The 23,548-nt window shown below is 39.0% G+C and overlaps 1 protein-coding gene across 2 annotated transcripts in view; it reads left to right on the top strand.

The window, feature by feature from the left end:
- TGFBR3 (transforming growth factor beta receptor 3) overlaps positions 1–23,548 on the top strand; it is a 113,328-nt gene that overhangs the window by 8,235 nt on the left and 81,545 nt on the right. For both annotated transcript variants that reach the window (XM_053950141.1, XM_053950140.1), the window contains exon 2: positions 5,122–5,294. In XM_053950141.1, coding sequence (XP_053806116.1) covers positions 5,237–5,294 — 58 coding nt within the window. In that variant the 5' untranslated portion in view covers positions 5,122–5,236. The remainder of the gene's footprint in view (positions 1–5,121; positions 5,295–23,548) is intronic.

Below are 23,548 nucleotides of genomic sequence, written 5' to 3'. Positions count from 1 at the left end.
GGACTTTGTGTATATGCCTTGAACATAGGCATTTAAAAATACGGACGAATTTTCAATTCCACATGAACATTTGCTAATCCTATTAATCAGCTTTCCTACCTGTATGTGTGCAAATCGTGCAGAATTGGCATGATGTCCGCTAATAAGTCTTCAAAAATGCATTTTTAATAGGAGTAGGGTTATAAATAAACTCTTTTGCTGTTCCTAAGTTTATAGAACTATTCATATAGTTAACTATTTGTGGTTTTTTTTTTTTTTACTTGAGATTGGGTGTACTTGATTACAAATGATTGCCTTCTTTACTTGCACATGGCATGCGTGTATTCATTGCATTCACATAGGGAAGCAACTTGGACAAATGGAAGAAAAACTGGTTAAATAAGCGAAATGGTTGCCATGTGTAAAAAAAGCAAACAAAAAGTCAAAAAGCTTTGGCTGTGAAGGCGGCCTTGGATGGCCTAGAACTTGGATTCATGTTGCTATGGCAAAACAACACAAAGGGACAGATCCTGCTGGCTTTGCTCAAGTATCCCCATTCACTTTGTTGGGACTTGTGATGTGACTTAAGAGGAGGAGGAATTTTGGCTTGCTTTGGGGGAGAAGTGTTTGTTAGCAGTGTTGTAGAGAGCTGTGCAACCTCTGGCACCACACGTGGAAAGAGGAGGGAATTACCAGTATCCATGCTGATAAGGCAGAGAGGAAGTGGAAGTTATTCTTCAGGCAGTAAAGGAAAAGTTTAGACAACAAGAAGGATAGAGTTAAGGCAGGGGAAGAACTTGTATGGGAAAGGTAGGTGCTGATTAATGAAACAGATGGTGGCTGTTGGGGAAAGGGCTTAAGGAAACAGAAGTAAAAGGCGTAAATAAAACAATAAGGTCCCAATTCAGCAAGAAATGTGGCAAATTCCTATGCTAGAGAAGCCTTTAATAGGAAACAGAAACACCCTAGAATCTGTGGCTTTAGCTGCCTGCAGATTGGACTAGGCAGAGAAGCTTTGAAGAAGTAAGCAAAAATAAATTTACCAAGAGAGGAAAAGTGTGTAAAAGTTGAAGCTAAGGAGACTACTGATTTCAAGAAGACTACTGCATAATAGGTACTTGGCTAGAAGTACAGAATTGGACTGAGTGGAAAGGTGCTCAAATGTCCTGAAGCCTGAACCTAACCCAGGGTGTACACTTGTTCATTTTCATTTATAGTTCTTCAAGCACTTTAGAGCAGAGTCCCATCCCCTTTTTAGAGAGCATTAGGCCAGTGTGGGGGTGGATACATTCTGCTAGTGGCAGAACAGTGCAGGATGTAATTTCTTAGTGACAAGCCATCCATCCATAGGCCACAGAGCTTTATGGTCTGGGAGTGCCTGTCAGTAAGAACTGGAAAATACATAGGGAAGGATGGTTTTTTAAGAGTAAGCATCATGCTTCTAGCCTGTGAATTCTTCCATCTTGTTGTAGTATTAAAGAGGACTTTTTAGTTCAAAGGTTAGCTTTAAAAAATCCAAAGACTGAAATTCTGAGGAAGATGAATTGCATCTTTTTAGGAAGGAAACTATTTATGTTGGTGAAAGGTGAAGAGAAAACAGTAGTGCACTCAAGTGATTGTGTTTTATCTGCTGCTGGCTCTAACAAATGTAGATTGCTTTAAGTACCACTGAATTAAGAAGCATTTGTTGTCTTCTAGCTTAGCATAGCAATGAGATCTGTCCTTCCAGTCAGTGCTTTGGTATCTTTCAAAAGCACCATGCTTTTCACTGGGTTCTAGCTAAGACTTATACATCAAAATTCTTGGGGGCATCAGAGGCTCCTAGTTGAAACCAAATTAAAACCTCATGCTTTCTCCTCTGCTTGTCCTTATGTACTTCAAAATGTATTTCCTCCCCTTCCATTTCCCCAGTCTTCTTTCAAATCTAATAAAAGCTAGTAGTAGTCAGGTTCTTCCTGATGTTCCCAGCAGCACGTATTCCTGATTTGATCTGCAGATATATATTTCTCAACAAAACAGGGTCTTTGTGCTTTTTAGACACTCACTTCTACTAGGACTAGTGACCTTTACAACAGCAGATTTCAATGAAAATAACCCCACAGTCTTCAATGGTTTTGATTTAGATCCCCTCTTTTGCCAGCCATCTTTGCAGCTTGTTGTAGTACAAAGCATTGGCATGAAAACATATTTAATAAACCCAAAACTCTCATGTCTTTTTCTCTTCCACCATCAGTTTTTTTTGGTTATACTTTTAATATGCCCTTTTGTGATTCATTTACAAAAATAGCCACTCAGATATACCCCAAAGGAAAAGATGATTCTCTTGGAAATTTCTTTTGAATGTCAAGTTGTCTAACAGTTGTGTTTACTTCTTGGGTAAATAGTTGAGGTTCCTTATCCCTTTTCACAGCTTTCTTCTCTTATTTCAAGGGAAATATCTTCCTATTTTGTGGACTGGCTTTTCCTACTTTTCCTAGTTTCAGGTTTCACATTTTTTCTAGTGACAGCAGGTCTCACACTAAAGCAAAATCTGGCAGATTTTGCACCACAGCTTAATTTTCTCACCTTTTGTTGTTGTTGGTTTGTTTGGTGCTGTCAGATGGTCACTTAATAGCAACTTAGTAGCTGATTCCTGCCACACGTGATCAGATTTTGCAAAATACTGACAAATTGCCTGCTTATTAGGTTTAGTCTTAAATGAGTTATGTCTGTCTTTTGATTTAAATTGCAGCTGTGGAGCTGACAGTTTGGGTATCACTCATCCTAAATTCATGAAAGTCACTGTCAGTTTGTTACCTTTTCCTGTTGTTTGATACTTGCCCGCCTTTTAAGTTTGAGAGTGTATGTCTTCAAGCAAGTGAGCTCACTCTTCAGAAAGCTTTTCCAAATTTTCATTTAAGTCTTCATTATTCACCCTTCATGAACTGGCAGAATCAGAGTTGAAGTTTAGGGCTTTTCAATCATATACTGGCAGCTCTGAGTTATACCTTGGAAATGTTATTGGTCAGTGGGTTGTGGTAGGAATCAAATCACTCCTGCAGATGGAAATGTATATGTATTCTCTCTGCCTTTTTAATCAATTTTATCAAAAGGACTTTAATCCGAGTTGAATTGCAACTTGACATTTTAACATATTTAGATGCTCAGGTCAGAATGGGATTCTAAACATAATTTCTTTCTCTCCAGTTCTTTCCCTGAGCTCCCTGTTTCTACACAACTTGGTGCTTTATAAAACTGTCACTGAAGAATGAGAGGTTTGTGCAGATAGGACAATGATCTAAGTCATATCTTGGGTTTTCTTATTTAGCATATGTGCTGTAATTGCTCTTTTTTTTGGTTTCTCTTGTGTTCATTGTTGTTGGTGAAATGGCTGTACATCAGTAACTTGGGTTTCAGAATGTTTCTTCATTGCCTCTTTGCACGTATGACATCTTGCAGAACATTTTCATGGTCTGACTAGACCTCATTATTTGCTCTGTTTGATCATTTTTCTTTATGGCAGCATTTAAAAATTGAACTAGCAACCAAATACTATCACTAGGTAGAGTTAGGTTTCTTTTTATCTAGAGAAATAGCAGCAAATTATTCCAGTTTATATTTGGCTTCCCACATAATGCTCAGTATTTGTCATGTCTTGCCATTTTCCCAAAAGTGCATTTTGTGGGACTCTGAGCTTGAAAAGGAGCTGCATGAACCCCCATGTTGTGACAGATAGTCAGCTCCTTACTCTCCCATATGCTGCTGTCCTGCAGGAGTGTGTCTCTGGGTGTTCCCAGCAGCCTGCAGAGCTGTTCCTGTTTCCCCCACCTCCCAGTGGGATCTGGGGCACTGCCAAGACCAGTTGGAGGTTCCAGGAGCTGGGTGCTGAGTGAAGGATCTGCAGGAGGCTGGAATTATGATCTTGGGCTCCAACAGCCCTTTCAGGAGTGTAGATGCAGCTCTATGCACACAGGGCAGTGCCCTCCCCACCAAACAACCTGTGCAGAAATGCTGCTGAGGAGATTCTTGAGTTTCCTCATAGCCCCAGGGCTGCTGGTCTTGAAGTGCTGGTCTAGGAGCAGGTTTTGGTTGAACAGGCTTCTGCTGGTGCACAGCATGGCACACACTGTATGACAGAATCTGGCCTTTTGTCCTTGTACTTCATTCCATTGTAATGTCAACAGGAACCTTTTAAATGATATTCATGTTGCCACATGATCCTGACTCAGCGTTTTGCTATCACTTAGTCCCATGATGGAGGCTTGTAATTTCTTGCACTGTTTTATGATGAGTGTTAGTGGTTGCCAAGGTGCCATCTGTCATCTGCTTCTGAAGGCACAGTACCAATGTTCTGTTTTTTTACCTTCCTGATCTGTAATCTTATTCTAGACATCTAGATGACTGAGAATAGAATAAAAAAAAAAAAAAGTGGAAGAGGCTATTGTGCATCTGCTTAAGCATTTCCCCTCCAAAATCTGCAATGTGCGTTCTGGGGTCAGAATTTTCAATGTTTGTAAGACTTGCAGCCATCAGCTGTATTGTCATTTATTAGCATAGCACACTAGAGTTGTTTAACTGACCTGCTATATCATGTCTCAAAATCTCTCAAAAGAAAGAGTCTGAGCAGTTTTATGTTTATATTTAGTGTCAGTAGCATTAAAAAGTTTTCAGAGTTTGTCATACTGAGAAATAATGAATTAAATTTATCGAGTTACCCATCAACCAGCTAGAAGACATGTGAAATATTTCTCCATGCTATAATAAAAGTAGCAGCAGATAACTGAGCAAACAAATGTTTATATGTACCAGAGAAAGTCTGATTACTTAAAATAAACGTCTGAGGGTGTGAGTATCATTGGCAGGCTTCAGTGGGACTCTGGTATTAGCTGACAGAAAGGACTCTGGGGCCTCACTTCCAAGCAGATCTAACTTGCACGATGTATAATATAAGGGAGCAGCATCTGCAAAGAGGTACTGAAATACAGGGGGAGGAGTACTAGGTTATTGGTACCTAGGATATCTGACAATATAAAATGCACTCCCCTACTAGACCTTTAAGAGAGCATTCTCTTTCTCTTCTTACAAGAGAGATAATTTAAAATATCTAATAATATTTCTGTAAGTTGTATTTGTATTAATATTTATTTTTGCTTCTTTCTATAGGCAATTTAAAGTCCAGAAGATCTGATTTCAAAGCTCACCACAAATTTCAAAGAAAGTAAATCTACATGAGGAACCACAAAGCAAGTTAATTTGAGAAGATACAGCACTTACAAAAATGTCAAGTTGTGTGACTTCAGTGTTTGCTTTGATGGTTTTGTGCTTTGCAGCTGCAGGTAGGTGGTATTATGCAAATCATACATTCATGATTGCATCATGCATGCAGTATGCAAATCAAGCATTTGTAACTGGATGTGCATATTTAGAATTGATCAAAAATACTTTTTCGTACTGAAGACAGTAGGTCAGCTAAAGTTTATATCCAGGTTTTCTGTAAAACTGTTGTGATAATTGCATCATATATGATGTGAGAAACAATGCTGTTCCTAAAATAATGTTTTCTTGCTCCTATGTTCACCCTTAAAATAATTTAAGAACTGCAGTAGTAATGTAGATTACTTAGGTTATTTACCTATTTATTTTTAAAAATTGCATGGTGCACATGTATTATAAAGGGGAGGGTTGATATGGAAGCCTTTGGGAGTGGAAGCAGTGTAGCTCTGCCAGCATGATGAACTATGGCTGTGCTAAGAGGCTGGATTTATTTTCCTAGGTACAGGGTTGGGCTGGTGAAGCTGAGGCTGCTGGAGTCTCTCTACAGAGCTGGGCTGAAAGGGTGTACCTGCTCAGTTCCATGCTGCCTCCAAGACCTACAATCTGGAATTAAGCCCCAGTTATTTGCCTTTATAAAAACTATGTTAGACAAAATCCCAGAAAGGTTCATAATAGGTCACTGAGTCTGTCCATCCTTCCTGCCTTATTGGAATAAACCTCACCTTGGTCATTCCTGACAGTTGTCTAACCTGATTTACAGTCAACCATTAGTGGTGATGGCAAAAGCCTTTTAGTAATAGTTGTCTGTGTTAATGGAGTCCTTTTAGCTTAGGAACATGCATTGCCATTTAAGGGGATTGTTCCTGTCCCACATTTTGGCCTAGCTGGGGATTTTTAAAACACTCTGTTGCAATAACTTGTGACAGAGAAAGGAAAGATCTGTGGAGTTCAAGTACTTAGTTTATTCTGTAGTTTTTTCGAGCACTGAAGTGATTCTACTCAGAATGTTTGTTTGTCAGAGTTCTTTCTGTGGTTGCAAGGGGAAGCCCCTTATGTGTCCAGCTTGTGTACAGCGTGGGTCTTTGGAGAAGAGGCCAAGTGAATGTACAGTCAGTCAAAATGAGACAGTGGGAAAAGTAGACAGTGGACAGATGGCTTGCTTAAATCTCAGATGTCCTCACTGTGGAAAAGATGACCGGCTTTGGAAGAGACAGGGCTAAACAATTAAATGTGTTACAATTTGGCTTCATTTCACCTTCAGCATGGAAAATTATGTTATTTCAAGCCCTCAAGCCTTGTGGGACTTTCTCTGGGTTTGACCTTCTTGAAGGCATCCATCCAACATTAGTAACTTCGATTGTTTAATAGTACGTGATGCTGACATTTTGCAATAGCTTCATTACAGACAGACTTCCAGCAATGCAGGGTGTGTCTGAGTGTGTCTGCAGCTCGGGCTGAGGACATCAACGCTGCTCTTGGCTGGCAAGAGCCATTACTTGGAGCAAATCTGTCATTCTAGATGTGTAAAAATCTACTTTAAAAGGGAGGCCCAGTGCAGAAAAGAAAAGCTTTTTAAATTGATCACAACCATAATTCTGTTTTGCTGCTGAGGAGAATGCTTGCCTATCAAGTCAGTTTACCTCTTAACACCAGCTTTAATTAAAACCCACTGATTTAAAAGTGCTATCAAACAGTACTACTACTATTAGAAAGTTATTCAGTGTTCAGAAAATGTAACATATCTGTCTCAAAATTCATTGTGGTTTTTTTGGTTTTACTTCCCATCTCTGTGTTTTCCTCTGGCAGATATTCTTGAAACAAACTCTTAAAAAGCTTTGGATTCAATCAGATGCTTATGAATAAGTAGAGTGACAGAATTATTTTGGCTGGAAGGGACCTCTGGAAGTCTAGTCCAGCACCCTGCTTGGAGGAGGGATAGTTTCAAATTCTTTTTTTCTTGGAGACTGATTTTTCCTCTATCTGCAAGGGAAGAAATTAGCTGAAGAGAGTAGGAAGGGTCACAGTTTGTTAGGGGAAGGTGAGGAAGCACTGTCTTTGTGGTTTCTGGCTATACCTACCTGTATATTTTGGTTTTCTTCCATGCTTTTAAACTTTTTCAATAAATTCTTAATGAGAACAACTAGATAATGTCCTTTACAGAGTATAATGAATACAGTAAGATAAGAGCAAGAACCGATGGACTGTGATGAAGAGAGAAGAGATGTCAAGCAGGTGTAATTAAAACTGAGGAAGGACAGCTCTCTGAAGGTTATTTAGACTGAGCTTTTGCAACTTGAGATCTTGAATCCTTTTCATGCAAACAGTTATGCTTTAAATGCAGGGACTTTGTGGCCCTAGGTGAAGAACAGGTGGGAGCAAACAACATGTTCCAGTTGTGTGGAAAGCTGGCAGAGGCCCCTGGGCTCTGGTCAGCGTGATGGCCAGGGCACTGCAGGCGTGGCTCTTAATTGCCAGCATACACAACTCATGCTTTTTCAGTCTTGAACCACAAATGTACCAGTATAAATAAAACTAGAAGTCTAAATAAAGTTAAGTAGTATAAATAAAATCCCTTGCTTGTGGTGGAGCCTGGGGGAGGCAGGGGGCAGTATGCCACCTCCCTAGGGTATTGATTTTTATACATTTCAGCCTTTTTCCAGCTTGCTCTTTGTTTCTTAAGAAGTGAGGCACCTGCAGAAGAGCACACCTTTCTTTTGTTTGCCAGTTCTACACTGAAGCTGCTGCTACTGGTTATGGGGGGCTTTTGCTGACATTTTAACAGCTTCAGCATTCTTGTATTTTCAGGTGTAAGTGAGCTTCTAGACAGAACCCATGTTTTGTTTGGTTTGGTATTTTCCACTCTTGAAGGTACTAGTGTGTTAAATATATTAAAAAAACCCCAAAACCCTGGAGTTACATGAACATGATGCACAGGAATGGATGGTCAAAGACTAGTCACATGTTTTTCAAGCTAATAGCTTAAAGATTACACCTCACTAACTGCGTTGAAAAAAGTCTATATAAATATTCAAAGAATATTTTCCTGGTTTTCTACCTCCTCATACTACCTGGATGTATGTAGCAAAATGCTTATCTGAATTAAATTTGCTTTTGTCTTGTACATGGATTTCATGTAAGCTTTTATTTATAAAGCTTTAATTGGGCAGAAAAAGACTGCAAAGAAAACCTTGATTACTCTGAGATTTTTCTACTTCATGGAAAGTCCAGAATGGAGAGAAAAACTTCTGGCAAGCTCTCTACCCGACTGAAGGACTTAAGTTTTTGAAGTGGGATTAAATTAAGGCCTGGCAACCTGCAGTAGGAACTCCACACAAACACGACACACAGTTATCCAGGCCTTGGATGACCTCTTAAATTAGTCTGGTTTTGTAATCTTGGAGCAAAAATATTCTGTCCTAATGTGGCTTAAATCAAAGGCTGGAACATATTTATTTTACTTGCTGGCAAATTAGTGCAGTTGGGTGCATGATGCATGTCTTAATAAAATGTCTTAGAGGACAACTGAAATGCATACCTGCTCTAGACCTTGAGGGCCAAACCTTCAACAAGACTGGTCCTTCCATGAAGGAATGGGAATGTTTTTTAACTTCCATTTTTTTCCCTTTCCTCCATTACTATTCAGCTGGAAAGAAGACAGAAGGGTGATACAGCCTATGGATTTACAGTGGCCAAAGGTTCTCACTGCAGCCTCTGGGGTAGATCCTCTGTTGGTGGAGATCATTCCTGCTGCTGAGAAAGCAGTGCAGCTGTGGTACCTGATACCAACCAGAATTTGCCCATGGAGCCATGTTCACTTTCCTTCAACCCCCCTGATATTTAGCATTGCCTGTGCTTGACTTGTAGATACATTTCTCCTTATGACTGTGTTTCATGGTTGTGGTCAGGCAGATCAAGACCCTGTAAGAATTAGATATATTGAAGAATTTACCTATTTTCTGTATTACTGAGGTCACTGGTTTTTCTGCTCATATTGGGTCTTTCTTTATGGTTTTCTTCCAACAGCTCTTTACTCTCTGGTTCTCCACTCTATTGTAATCCTAGCTGTTTTTTCTTTCTTTTTACATAGTTTTTGTAACTAATCTTACATTCAGAGTATGTGTGCTTCATTTTCAATAAGACTGTTCATTTGCAAGCTCATGTATCTTCTGGATCTCTGCCCCCCAGATATGATGGTGATGGGTGCCATGTTAATAAACAGAACAGCAGGAAGAAACAGGCCTTGTCATGACACCTACTTTTTCTTTTTAAAGATTAACTTCCTCTGACCTTGAACACTTTATTTCCAAAAGCAATATATGATTCTTCAAAGTGTAGTAGAAAAATATTCCACTATAAGGTGAAGGACATGATCAAAAAAAAAAAAAAAGTAGAAATTAATACTGGGAGTTGCTCACACAAATTTCCTTTTACTTTAAGCAGTGTTTGCTGGCTATTTCCCAGATGTAATTAGACTGTAATTGTTTTTTCTCCCAAAGTATTTGTTGCCAGAGGTGTAGAGTTTTTTCTTTGTTTAAATTGTGTTTAGAGGATGAGAACCAAGGGACAGAGGTTGGATCTTGAATTCTTATGACTGAAGTAAAGCGCAGGCTGGTTGCAGCTTTTGAATGGATGAAGCTTTCACTCTCTTACTACCCTTTCCCTTCACTTCTTTCTCATAATCAGCTGACTTCTGCCTCCCTTGTAAAATCACCTATTCCTATCTGTTTATGGTCTGGGTGTTCAGACTTTTGAGCATGAGATGAACCAGCACTCAGAGCATTTGAAGATCTGCAGTGTCAGAGAGCTAGAGGAGCAAAGGGCTGGTTCATGTGCTGTGCTATGTCAGAAAAGCTGAAAGCCTGCCTGCATGGGCTGCAAGGGAATGCCCATGCTCTTCAGGGGAGGCTAACGTGCCCTCACTTCTGAGAAACACTATTGAGAAACCAGTGACTGGCTATTAAAAGTGGAAATTGTTCTAATTTTTTTATTCCTTCATCACCCTGATGATGATTTGAAACATCTTAGTACCACATGTTTATCTGATAGGGAATCAAATTATGAATTCCTAACTTCATGTCAGTGAGCTCTGTGACATAACTTTGAGATGCCAAAATATGCATAAAAAAGAGTTAATTTTCATTTCACACAAAACATAATACCTTTAAAGCAGTAAATTGTTTTAAGTGAGCACTTTAATACAAAGACTGATTAAAATTGGGAAGCTAGACTAATTCTGTGTGTCCACTGATTTAAGTTTCTTCAGCCTTCTTGTGCTGCATAATGATGTATTCCTTTGTAAATTACATTTTTAATCTGTTCATCTGTCAGTCTTTCAGTAACTGAATTGAATCAAATCCTGTGCCATTTCTATGTGCTTTATGCATAAATAGTGTTTTTTTATCTTCCAAACCCACACAAAAATTCTGAAGAATTTAGTCAGGATACAGAGAAGGGTTATGTATTTTCAAAGAGGTAATTGTATCACAGACTTGGAATGGCTTGAACTGAGCAGACTTCATTTTTCCTGTACCAGCAAGGCTCTCAAGCTAAAAGCAGTTGAGTTTCAGCAGAATTCTGCACAATTCTGCACCCATGTGGAGCAGTAGGATGTGGGATTGTGGGTCCTGATTCAGCAGAACAGCTGAGTGTACATTGAAGTGTTTGCTGAACCTGAGAATTTATCATTAAACACGAATATCTGGTTCTTTGATTAAAACTGACTCTGGGTGATGCCAAAGGAGTCCTAAGAAATATGAGGCCCATAATGCAGTACTGGAATTGCATAGATGCTGGCAAATGGAGTTACTAAGGGTCTCTGGAGGGAAGTTATACACTGATGAAAAGTAATTTTCAGGAAAATTTTATGGCACAGAATGGAGATGGCATTAATCCTTGTCTTTGTAAGAGAATTTATTAAAATTTTTCTTTTTTTTTAAGAGAAACTTGTCGTTAACAAGTTCTAAGCTTCACATAATTATTTTATAAATACTTTGCTAAAAATAGTTCTTTTGTTTTCTGAAGGGAATTGGGATTTGAGGTTTTGCTTGTAGATCTTTTAATATCCTTTCTGTATTGCAGGCCCTTATTAACTATTTCTTAGCTTTTCCATCTGTCATTTTTCTTATAAATAACATGAACCCTCAATCCCTTTAATTAATAAAAAGGTGAGAAGGGCATATTTAGTTAAAGATTAGATTTCACATGCTATACAAGCCCACACCCAGCATTCCCATATGTGGTCCTGGGGTGTCTCAACAAGAAATGAAGCATCTGCTATTAGAAAAACAATTGCTGTTTTCAAATGAAAATTGTATTGAATTTCTGCAATTCTGTTTCTTTTATAAACTCCTTCCACTGAAGCATGCTTGTATGATTCAATGCCATTATCTTACTACTGGTGATGTTATAGTGTAGAGAAAATATAGGGACCGAATACATGCCTTTTCAACAAAGAGAAATAATTTAATCCTCTCTAGCTAATGCTAAAAAGAACTGAAGTCCCTTAGGCTATAAGTCATAGGAGAGATGAATTTGGAGTGAAAAAAAAAATATATTTAGCACAAAGACTGTACCATGTTTCATTACCTCAAGGCACTGAGTTGGATTCCTCTTTGGTGTAAACTTATTTTAAGTCAATGGAATTTCACCAAGGATAAATTTTGACCTGAGGTGACAAAAGTAAATGTTTTTAGTAATGCCATGAAGTGCAGCTGCTTTAAGCACAATGTGCTTTTCTTCATAAGTGTACTTTATAAAAGATGGAGCTATTGTTCCTTTTTTTTGGCAGCTTTCACACTGTGAGACTTACTAATAGGCATTTAATAAAAAAGGGATTTTACCTGTCAGGGATGGAAATAACTGAAAATGTCATTGCTCTCATTATTGAAGTAGTGCAGCGAAGAAGTAACAAAAAAAGGAATTTGGGGCTGGGTGGTGGAAACATACGTAAGGTTTGTTGCTGTAATATCTCTTCAGCAAAAAGTTTGCTTTCATCTGAAGCGGGTTTGGTGGTGGGCTTTTATATCGTTTTCTTTTTCTTGACACTTGAAGTCAAGAGTGAGTGAAGAATTTATTTTTATGGTTATTTTTCCTCATTTTCCTCTTTTCTTTTTTCTTTATTTCCTTGATCACCAAATCTGCCTTGTGTCTGGAAAGGATGATGGATGCAATCTACTTTGGAATAAATAAAAATTTTCTTTGTTATTACTTTTAATTTGAATAGAGCAGTAATACATATGTTCTACTAGAGATGCTCCTCAAGTTATTTTGATTCTAGCTACTATGTCAAAATTAGTTTTCTCCATCTCAAGAACGTGTGCTTTTCATTAATGTGTAAAAATCAGGGAGGGACACTTAGCGTCATAATGCCTTGGTGATTCTTTAGGCTTCAGGAATTATATGAAAGTGGATAAAGGTGAAAATGTAGCTATTACTGAAGTAGCTTAGCATAGTTCAGTTTGCAAATTTGGAGTTGCTTTAAGGAAATCTGTAGGAGATTAAGAACTTTAAAAGCAGTGGTCACATACTTTATATATTGGTGCATGTATGTGTTTAGCCCAAATGGGCATTTTGGTTACTCCTGGGAAACATCGGCTTTGTAGCGTAAAAGCTGGATGTAAAGCATAAAAGCATGGCTGGATAGGGGCTGCTGTGTCTGAGGACCATGGTGGAGTCTTCTCCTGCCTCTGGAGTGATGTGCACTCTTCATACAGCCAAGCACAGCAGCCCTATGTGACGTGATGTGCATGTTCATCCTCTGTGGTGACTGAATGTAAATGCCTGTGTCTGAAGGACCTTTGGGAGAGGGTGGAGTGAGTTATGGGCTGTCAGAGCAGTTCCTTCCAGCTGTGGCCCAGCCATGAGCAGGGACTCCTGAAGGAGTCAGGGGATGCTGGACCAGCAGCTGGCCCTGTTCTCTTTGTGCAATCCCCGTGCCTGATGGCCATAGCTGTGTTAGATGCATAGGGCTAATCTGTGAGCCTCTGCTTTTGACTGAAACATGAAACGCTTGGATCTGGATTTGTGACTTTCTCTGTGATCTCCCCACGAGTTATTTAATATCTCAATCTTGGTCACTTGATAAGTAAAACAGATGCGTTCAACCCTGGCATCTTCCGTGCAGGACTGTTTGAAGAGCCAACATAATCACTTTAATTCACATGGATCACATTGTCGCTAACTGCTGTTATCTCAGTAATTCTTCAAAACCTCCCTGTGCCCTTTTTGGAGCTATGAAAATGGCAAAGGTTTTATTAAAGGGACTGTCAGACTTTTTGCTGTTGTGCTTGTTTTTAGACTCTGGGTTGCTGAACTGCAGAGTTTTGTTGTGATCTCTGGTAAGGATCAAGGTGGTTGATGTTTTGGCAAATCATAGATCAAGTATGATGTTCTGAGAAGTGTCTTAACTCATGGAGTTACTTATTTTACTCTACTTGCCATCCTTATTAAAAAAGAAAAAAGTCACTATATTTGCAGGAAGTAGAATCAGTCATACCAAAGCAAGGACATGGGAAATCTGAGACTGTACCAAAAATGATTTTCAGGGAAAATCAGGTGAAATGTGACTCTTTTCTTGCATCATTGGGAGACAACTTACAACAACAGGTAGAACTGCACCAAATCCCATGCATGGTTTGAGCAACATGATACAAGTTAATGTGTGGCTTCAGTTTCCTGCACTAGGGTAGACTTTGACTTTGGACTATATAATAACTATATCATTTATAAAAATGGCCAAATTTCTGTATCTTCTGCTTTGAAATGTTAAGTCAGTCTGGCAAAATTTTCTTTTATAGCACTAATGAGTTCAAAGCAGTAATTAATTTTTCTGTGGGATATTTTCACCTTCAAGCTGAAAAAGTAATAGATATTTGAGTAAATTGGCAAGAAAACTGTTCAGAGATTACTTTGGAAATTACTTGTCTCAGTTGCTTTTTGGAACTAGGCCAGTAGTAGTTATTTTTCTTGCTAAAATAGTGCTCGCGGCCATATTGTTCACTGCATTCATTTTCATTCTCCCAGTGCTAATGTTTGATCTCTGTGATCACATTTACCATCACAGATGGAAGTAAGAGCTCAAGTATGCATTGTAGGAAGGTCTCTGAGGTTTTTCTGAAAATTATAATTGTCTTAATTGTAATACTTGACAAATGCTTCTGTAGTGCCTCCTGTGAAAAGGCCAGTTATCTGACTTCAGTAATGGTTTCTTTACCAAGGGAAAAAAGGTAACTGAAGTGTCAGAATAAGGAATGCTTCATGCCAGTAACAGAAAAATAAAAGCAGCCCTGAAAAATGATCTGGTTGTGTTACTTGTGTCTCTTGAAATCTTTTTTCTTTTTGAAATTAGCAAAGCTAGGGTTTTTTTTCAGCAATCTCATGCTCAAGATAAAACAATGTTTAAGATTTTGTGATGGTTGATTTTGAATTTTTAATTAAACAATGAAAGAAAATAAAGTTCCTTAATTCTAGGTCTCTGATACGTTTACTGGATCTCAAAAGTATGTTTGCAGCAAGAAGCCTATAAGTTAGCTCTTATAAATACTGGACTGAACTTCAACTTTATTGATGTGATTCAGGAGAAAAGAATTCTAATGAAACATTTCTGAGTATTGAACTGCTCAATGGTGTTGTTAAAATCTTCTTGTGTACGGAGAAAACCAAACCAGCTTATTCTTTCGTTAGTTTCAAAATTGCACAAGCACTATATAAAGGATTAACCAGAAATATTGTCTAAAACATTTCAAGTAGAAGTTGCTAACAAAGAACTCCTTTGGTTTCTTCCCTGCCTTGAAGAGTCCTAAAATGTATCTTCCCTCTTTCTCCAGAGAAATAATAATGCACTTGAGATGGTTTTATAGGTCAAGCATTCATGTAACTGTCTATGATTTGACAAGATTGCTCAAAGAAAAAATGGAGTGAAATCAGGATTTACCCAGGAGGATTTTTGAGCAATGAATCAGTGCTTTTTTGGCTTAGTGCACTGAAGTAATTTAATTGGAGCAATCAACATTTTTGGTAGTAGATGACTGAACTAATTAAGTTGATTCAGTTCTGATACCCGTTTTGCCATCTTGTTCCAGTTGGTTTCCTTAAATTTTTGGAAGGAACCAGCCTGTATACTGGTGTCCCTGTGCTCCCTGGTGCCATCTCTTGCTGGAAGGCTTTTTTGAAGATTCAGTTTGCTGCTTGGTGGGCTACAACTGCTGCAGACAGAACGGGTTGACAGTGAAACCATAACTTTCTGCAGAGTCGCCGTGTCTTCTTCCCTTTAATATTCTAAACTAGTCAGTAGGTGTCTGATCCTGATACAGTTCTATAGCATTATGTCTCTAGGAGGATTTAATGGCAGAAATGTGAAGGTGGTGTAGCACAGGTCCTCTTTCTTAATGGGTTTAATCCTAGGGTTCATGTCCTGAAGTGATAACAAAACCTGTGCTCTGGTCTGAAGACTTTTGGCCTGCCTTCTCCATTGGCAACACATGGGTTTGTTTGCTTTTTCTTCAAAGCAGCTTCTTGTTAGGTCCTCTGTGCTATTTTGTTAACTAGGCCATGAGTGGTGGAGTTGGAGAGAGATTTACTGAGAACCTGCTGTGCAAGGGCTGTTGTACCAGTCAAGGGAGATCATGCTATTGCTCACTTTCAGTGGGACCCTGCAATGAGTGTGGTGCTCTCTGCTCCCCTCTTTATTTGAGGCTATATTCTTTCTCCTGTGTTCAATATCTCACTGTAATTGTTTGTATACAAGATGTGTATTAGTATGTATTTTTTTTAGTAAGGATGATCTCATCACTAATGAGTATTTGATGCCTTTGTAATGTTCCTAATATACACACAGAACAGCTGGAAGAGACTTTTTAAACAAGCATCTTTGTAATATCCTGGATGATATCAAAGAACATTCAAATACAACAGTGCAGTTACATTGGAAGGTTTAAAGATAAACATTTTTTCCATACAATGGCTGAACAGCATGTAGTGGGTGACATATGGGGTCTCTGCATTTACAGTGAATGAAAACTGCAGTGAACTGTCCAAGGGGGTTAACTAAACTGTTAATGGTTAATAGTAAGCACAATTAAAAAACAGTAGATGAGAGTACACTTCTGTGCTATATTTCTGAATATATTCAATTTGTTACTGTAGCCTTGTTCTCCAGAGAAAAGGTTGTTTATAGTCAACAAGAACTTGGTTCTTTTCCAGCCAAACTTGTGGCACTGGTGATAGGGCTGTGAGTAGTGGGACTGTCAAACTGCTCTGCCAGGACCCTCTGTGATCACGAATCAGGTCTGTGCTGTCCTCGGAGCAGGGAGTGGGGCTGTTTGTTATTCAGCTGTTGGTATCCAAATAGAAAATGTTGATACCGCACTTCAGCTGGTCACTAGGGGGTGGTGGCTTTTCTAAAGCAGGATACACTCAGGCTTATGTTTCACCAAGTAACTTGCCTTGCAGTGTAATGTTAAGCCTGCCTCTGCATTGGATGGCCAGTAAATTACCACAGATCTCATGAGGTATTAGTGGAAGCATGGCTGTGAACTTCCATTCCATTCAATTAATTTAAACCACTGGTCCACTGATGTGAAGAATAAGTTTCAGCTGGGCTCCTGTGTGCTTACATGAGAGCCTTTGAAGTCCTAGAAGTGGCTGGTTTTCTCTGAACCATCATGATTGCTAGAGCAAATAAGGGGCCCTTGGAACTGTGTGGCAGGGGTAGTGGAGCCTCCCTTTTTTGCAGCAGGTCATGTTTGTACTAGGTCAAAAATTAGTTTCCTCTTATAGAAGGAGAGTACTGAAGTATTGTTCAAGTATTTTAAGTAACTTGATCTGTGGTTCACCTGGTGGCACAGTTGGACACAACCAGAATGTAAAACAGCCTGTCAGAATTGGAATATATGGCAATGAAATGATTTGGTTTACTGGCACAGCTATGCATCCTTACCCAAAAGTACATTAAAAAGCTGACAGAAGCACTTTTTTTGTTTATGTAACTTATGTAACTCTACCCATAACAAGAGTTTGCCAGCTAGTTTCCCACAGTGATATGCAATACATTACAAAAAGGAAATGTTCCCCTGTACAATGCAATGTTGAAACTTCTATGCTTCTCCTATGAAGACTGTTCAATAAATGAGAGGCAACAGTCCTCCTCTGGACTCTGAGCTGGAGCCCTTCACAGTCAGTGTGTTATGCTACAATATAGACAAGTGAAAGCCTGAACCATTTGACCTTGTTAAACTCTGCCCAACCATATTGTTTAAACAGGCCCTGCATTAGTTTCTGTCTGCTTGGTTTTTTTATTTGTATTAAGATGCCACTTGTTTAAAATCGAAGTTTTTTCAGTCCTTAGCTGTTGTTTTTTTCCCCAAAATCAAAACCTAATAGTACCTCCTAATTACAAATATGCTGAAATTGGTTGCTTATATGGTATTTTTTTTCTACAAAAATAATAGTAGTAATTAAAAAAATAAAAAAGAAAAGGGCATGTTATATGCATAGCAATGGCCACTTTGAGGCTGGCAAAAATTCCAGCAAACCAGATGAATTGCCACCACCAAGTGCTGACTCAGTGATAGCTTTTATGTGTACTTTGAATGTTTAGCAGGAAGAGAGATTACTCATTCCCCCACCTTTCTGGAGGACTGTTTGAAATCTTGCAAATCGTGTATGAGGCCCCTCAGACTGCTGACTGCACTGCAAAGTTATTTTGCATCTAGTAAATTCCAGGATACTGTGACTGTTTTCTGAATAACACTATCCTTTACTGATAGTACTTGGAAACAAATAGTGCTGTTCTAAGTGTTGCCAAGTCACTTTGAAAGGCTCCTGAAAGGTTTCTCACTGCTTACCCCATATGTGGAGCTGGGGTATTGGTTATTCTTTTTGTAGGAAGCAAAAAGCCATCCTGCTCACTGAGGCCTCTGCTTCCATTTATGTCAGGGGCTAAGAAAGCTTCTGTGATCTTGCACTTTTACACTTAGTTAGTGGTTTGTGGTTAGTTTTTACAGAATGTACCTGCATTTTTTTTCCCTGAAGCCTTGTTTGTTTGTTTGTTGAAGAAGGAGCAACAAGCATTTTCCTGTACTGGAGAAGACAAGGAATTGTACTCCATTGCTGGCTGTCAGTCCCCCATGTGTTCCCTGCCACCTGTAGTGTCAAGGAGGCTCATGCTTCCTTTGTGCAAGCCCTTAAATGGGAGTTGAACCTTTGCCATACAGAGGGATGGATTTCTATAACTGTGGGGTCTCTGAAAGGGAAGTACTTCAGGTGTGCATGAACATTTTATATTTTTGTGAAACATGAGTCGGCTTTGAGGTTCCCTGAGACTTTTTTTCTGTGCAGCAATGATACTAAGATGCATGCCTTAGAAAGGCTATGTTAGCATTGGGCAGAAATGACTTATTTCCTGAGTTAAAACTCCTTTCCCCAGATTCCATTAAAAAAAGAGTTAGTAAAAGATTATTTGAGGAGAAGAGCCATTGTGATTTTATATGGAGGCCATCTCAGTTCTCCTTTTTTATCTGCTGCTCGCCTGGGAGAATATGCTGTACTTATGTCCAGAGCTTGAATTGTTTTCAGCTTCTTATTAGTTTTGAAAATGCATTTAGCAGTTAACAGCCAATGTGCATGCTCCTTCTGGTTACAGCTAACAAGCAGCTGGGCAGTACATTAAGAAAATGTGGAATTGGTTAACTCTTGTAGAACCACATCTCTCTGTTTCTTCAGTTGCCCTCGTAGATCTATGGGGGGGAAATCCTGTAGGAAAACACAACGGGCACGTGCTTTTTAATAAGGGAAGAAATGAGCAAAAGGAAGTCAAGGAGGAGAAAATCGTTTAGTGTTTTGGCAGGGAAGAAGGGCTGTAGTGAGTGAAGTGTCAGTTGTTGCCCAGATAGCAAGGAGATGAGTGAGTGGTGGCATTTAGTAAGAAACTCCTTAAACAGAACTTTACCTCAGGGGGAATGGAAAGAGATACATTAGTGAATGATTCATTTCAGAGCTCTGATGTTGCAGATGGCCTTTTGAGAAACCTTTCCTAAGTAAGCAATTTTACTATTTCATTGAGAATGATTTTGCTTTGGTATGGGGTTTGTTTTATTTCTGGTGGGCAGAAAAGAACCTCAGGGATACTAGTTAGTGTTTTATTTTACAATTAAATATATATCCCTTTATGCTACTTCAACAGTTTTGAAAATCTTGTTATTGGACTTATTCTGTCAAAATTTACATTTTAAATAATCTAACTAATGCCTGTTTGCTAATGGGCCCTTTTCTTTTCAGTGAGGATGAGGCGCAAGTATAGGATATATACAGCCAAATCTTTTTACATGTGGCTGCCATCTGTGTGAGCTAAATTACTGCCTATGAATCAGGCGTACAATATGCAAGATCTGCTCTGTATAAAGATCTGCTCCCAACTTGTTTAGAGTCATCCTTTCTCACTCTCCATTTAGTCTTTTCTCTGCCAAATCTCCCATGGACCTCATCTGGATTCTTGCCTGATTAAGGACTAAGAGCTTGACCCTGTGAGATAATAAAACCCCAACATCCCTGCAAGAATCTACAGATTTCAATGGGAGTTGAAGGCAGTGTGTGCTGCTAAAGTCTTCAGCATGTATGCTGGGTTTAAGGTAATGATTTCAGGACTTGGCTGTGTTACAGTATACGTACTGGCCCCTAACTTGATTAAGCTGTGAGCATATTACTATGATTTCAATCCTCTATGGAAAGGGAAACACATAGTCTCTCTGTGAATTTTGTGGCTTATTTAGAATGAATTTCCATTTTCTGAATGTATATATTGAGATGTTTCTCACCAGAAAATTTCAGTTTATTGGTACTTGTGCTTTTTTAGGAGCTGTTTCCTAAAAGCTGTTTTCCTAAAAGCAGGGATCCAAGAGCAGATTGCTTTGGGAAGTGGAGGCCATGAAATTGTAAGAACTAGGAAGGGTCGTAACTTTGACTCTTATTGCACACAGCCTTCCAAAATGATTCACTGTTTCCTTAAAAGATTCCAGTATCTCCACATTTTTGTTAGAAACAAAGAAACACAAAACTAATTATCACATCCAGGAAGAAAACACATTACTGAATTAGACCATATAATGAGATAATGAGCACAGTTGGATAGTGACCTTCAGCTCTTTGTAAGGGCAATACTCTTTAGACTATTTTAATAGAGTGGACTACCCAAATCCAAGGTTTAAAAAGAATTCCCACAGAACCTCCCAGTTTAGAAGGGGGAAAGAAATATTGAAATGCTCACATAACCCCCAAATTATCTTTTAATTAAAAACTGGGTAAGTATTAAAAGCATTTTAACTTGCAAATAATTTCTAACATAAGAAAAAACCTGTTCTTTAATATTGTATTACTGCTTATAGGTTTCTTTTGGAATGCTGTTGCACCTAGGCAGAAGAAGGAGCCCGAAATTCAATTTTAGGTTAAAAGAATAACCCCTAAAAGACAAAAGCTTCTTGATTTGAAGGCTACAGCATAGCTACAGGATGCCTACCAAGAAAGTCACTTTTTATTGAAAACATCACCACAAAACACAGGTAGTATTTAATTAAAGCAAGATTAAAAAAAAAAATTGTCACCAAAAAATCTAGATAGTTTTCTGGCGGTAATGCTCTTTCATTCTTTTGAGACCAACACTCCTGTTTTTATTAAAAAAAAAAACTTTTTTAATGCATATACTTCTTTTTTACATGCACCTATAGTTGGCTCCATACGAGGTTCACAGGGCTGGGTGTCACTGTCACAGCTGGATAGTATCTGGTCAAACATATAACACTTGTGTATTTACAAGCATGATGTGTTTTATAGTCCTGTAACATGGACTTCTGCTGTGATGACCTAGTAACACACAATGTTTATACAGATAAGAATAGTCATGCTTAGATGCTTTGTGAGTCAAGCAGGACAGATTGCAAAGGCCCAAGTGATGCAACCCCAAAGAGGTTCTAATGACAAGAGATAGGAAACAAAGACTAGTGAAAGTGCTCTTGTACACCCTGATGCATATTCAAGCTAGTGCTGTGAACCAGTAAATTTGTGGTCACTTTTCCTGTACAAACTGAAGGAAGATGAGGTTTGGCTGAGAAAAGAAATGGGAAACTGTGAAAAGAAAGAGTAGAAGGCCAAGGCTGTGAAGGAAAGGAAGGAAGTAATGTAATTTCTGGTATCCAATCTGTGTTGTATATGTTCATGGTTGTCACAGGTACATGGGGGATGGCAGGAAGGAGGAGGCATAAGGACTTCTTCCTTACCTGTAAATGCCTTTGGCTGGCTTCAGCTGGGAAAGTCTCCCAGCATGTGTGGAAAGGACTGGTAGGATGCAGTGCCTGGAAAAGAGCACCCTCAGCTACTTCACTGATGGCACTGAGCTGTGTGGTGTGGCTGACGCACTGGAGGGAATGAATGCCACCCAGAGGGACACTGACAGGCTGGAGACATCAGCCAGTCCAGAGGGGGACACGTAGTTGATAAGGGGACTAGAGCACCTTCCCTCTGAAGAGAAGCTGAGAAAGTTGGGGCTGTTCAGTCTGGAGAAGAGAAGGTAGCGTGGAGGCCTGAGAGTTTCTGAAGGGGCTCTACAAGAAAGGCAGAGAGGGACTCTTCATTCAGGAAGTATAGTGACAGAACAAGGAGTAATGGGTTCAAACTGAAAGAGGAGGAGTTTAGGTTGGCTATATGGAAGAGATTCTTTAGTGTGAGGCTGGTGAGATACTGAAACAGGTTGCTCAGGGAAGTTGTGGATGCCCTATCCCTGGCAGTTTTCAAGGCCTGGTTGGATGGAGCTTTGAGCAATCTGGAGTAGTGGGAGATGTTATCTGCCCGTGGAAGGGGCATTGGAACTGGATGATCTTTAAGGTCCCTTCCAACGTAAACCATTCTATCATTCTGTGATTCCAAGAGGAGGAAGCATGCATCCATTTTCCTGGCAATTGATACAAAATAATCTTTCCAGTCCCAATTTTCCTTACATAATTCTGAGATTTTAATTCCATTTAAGTCTGCAGCACTCTGTTTCCCATGTATGGTTGTTACTGTGTTTCAGGGCTGGACTGCTGGGTTCAGAGGGGTGGAAGATCAGGCAGGGCATGGATCATATGCTGTACTGTGGCACTCTGGCCAGGTGTTGTTTGATTACACACTCCCATCAGTTTCTCCTCCATTGTGTGCTTTGCAATATGCCTTTTTTTTTTTTTTTTTTTTAAGGAAGATGTGAATAAACTTTAAGTGGTGTTTTTCATGTAAAACATTCAAAGAAAACCTGTTGTGTTAACTGAAAAGGGTTAATTTGAAGTCTCATTTAAAGCCACCAAATTATTTACCTAAGGACAAGCTCATTTCTTCAGCTGCTGAATTTCTTTTGCCCTATAAATTAGTGGTAATAATGTTAACAGGTTATAAAAGGGGAAAATGGAGCCATGTTAGTGCAAACCATTTATCTTAAGTGCTAGGCTACACTTTAAATTATAGTTATGTTTTTAGGAAACTGGGGCCAAGCATTTCAAAAGTCTCAGATCCTTAACTTCTTGAAAATACCCTGAAAAATATTTGTCTAGGTTTATGCACCTGGAATTTTTAGTTTAAGTAATCTTACTTCAGGATAACTTCACTGTGATGATGACAACACTGAGCTGTGGTATAATGGCCCATCTGAATAAAAAGCATTATGTTAATTCAACAATAGTAAATAACTTCATGGAATCCAAAGGACTGTGCCATGAGGTCCTAAATATGTAAATGAAGTGACATTGTATGCACTTAATTATTAAACCAGCTCAGACTTCTCCCACATCAGGTCTGATACTGCTACATCTAAGGTGATTCTTTGTAGTGCAGCTGTAAATGCAGTTTCCAGGAGTTTAACACGGGAAGTAGAGATAAGAAGGCAAGGGGAGTGCAAAAGTGCAATGTGGTTACCACTTACAAAGGGGGTAGCTCCAGTTTTGCATTCTATGTGAGGTGTTAAGAGTGGGCTTACACAAACACTGATTAGGAGAGCAATTTTAAGAGACCATGTGTCATGACTGCAATGTCCTGTCATTGTAAATGGTGAGATTAGTAGTGCTAAGGAAATTAAATGAAATTCCTTCAGGAAAAGCTTTTATGTTAAAAAACAGTCTCTTGCATGCTCCTCGAAAGTGAAATGAATACCTTTATATGACTAGAGTTTGATTGATCTCACTTCCCCTGAATGTTCTGTCAGCATCTAGATGAGGTAGCTGTGGAGAACATGTATGTATACATGAATATCTACACATACACATATGTACATACATAGAGTGTACTGAGGTATTGCATTAAATCT

The sequence above is a fragment of the Vidua chalybeata genome, chromosome 9, assembly GCF_026979565.1.
Source record: "Vidua chalybeata isolate OUT-0048 chromosome 9, bVidCha1 merged haplotype, whole genome shotgun sequence".
Lineage (NCBI taxonomy): Eukaryota > Metazoa > Chordata > Aves > Passeriformes > Viduidae > Vidua > Vidua chalybeata.
The sequence above is the reverse complement of the archived record's forward strand: the minus strand, read 5'-3'. Positions and strand labels throughout refer to the sequence as shown.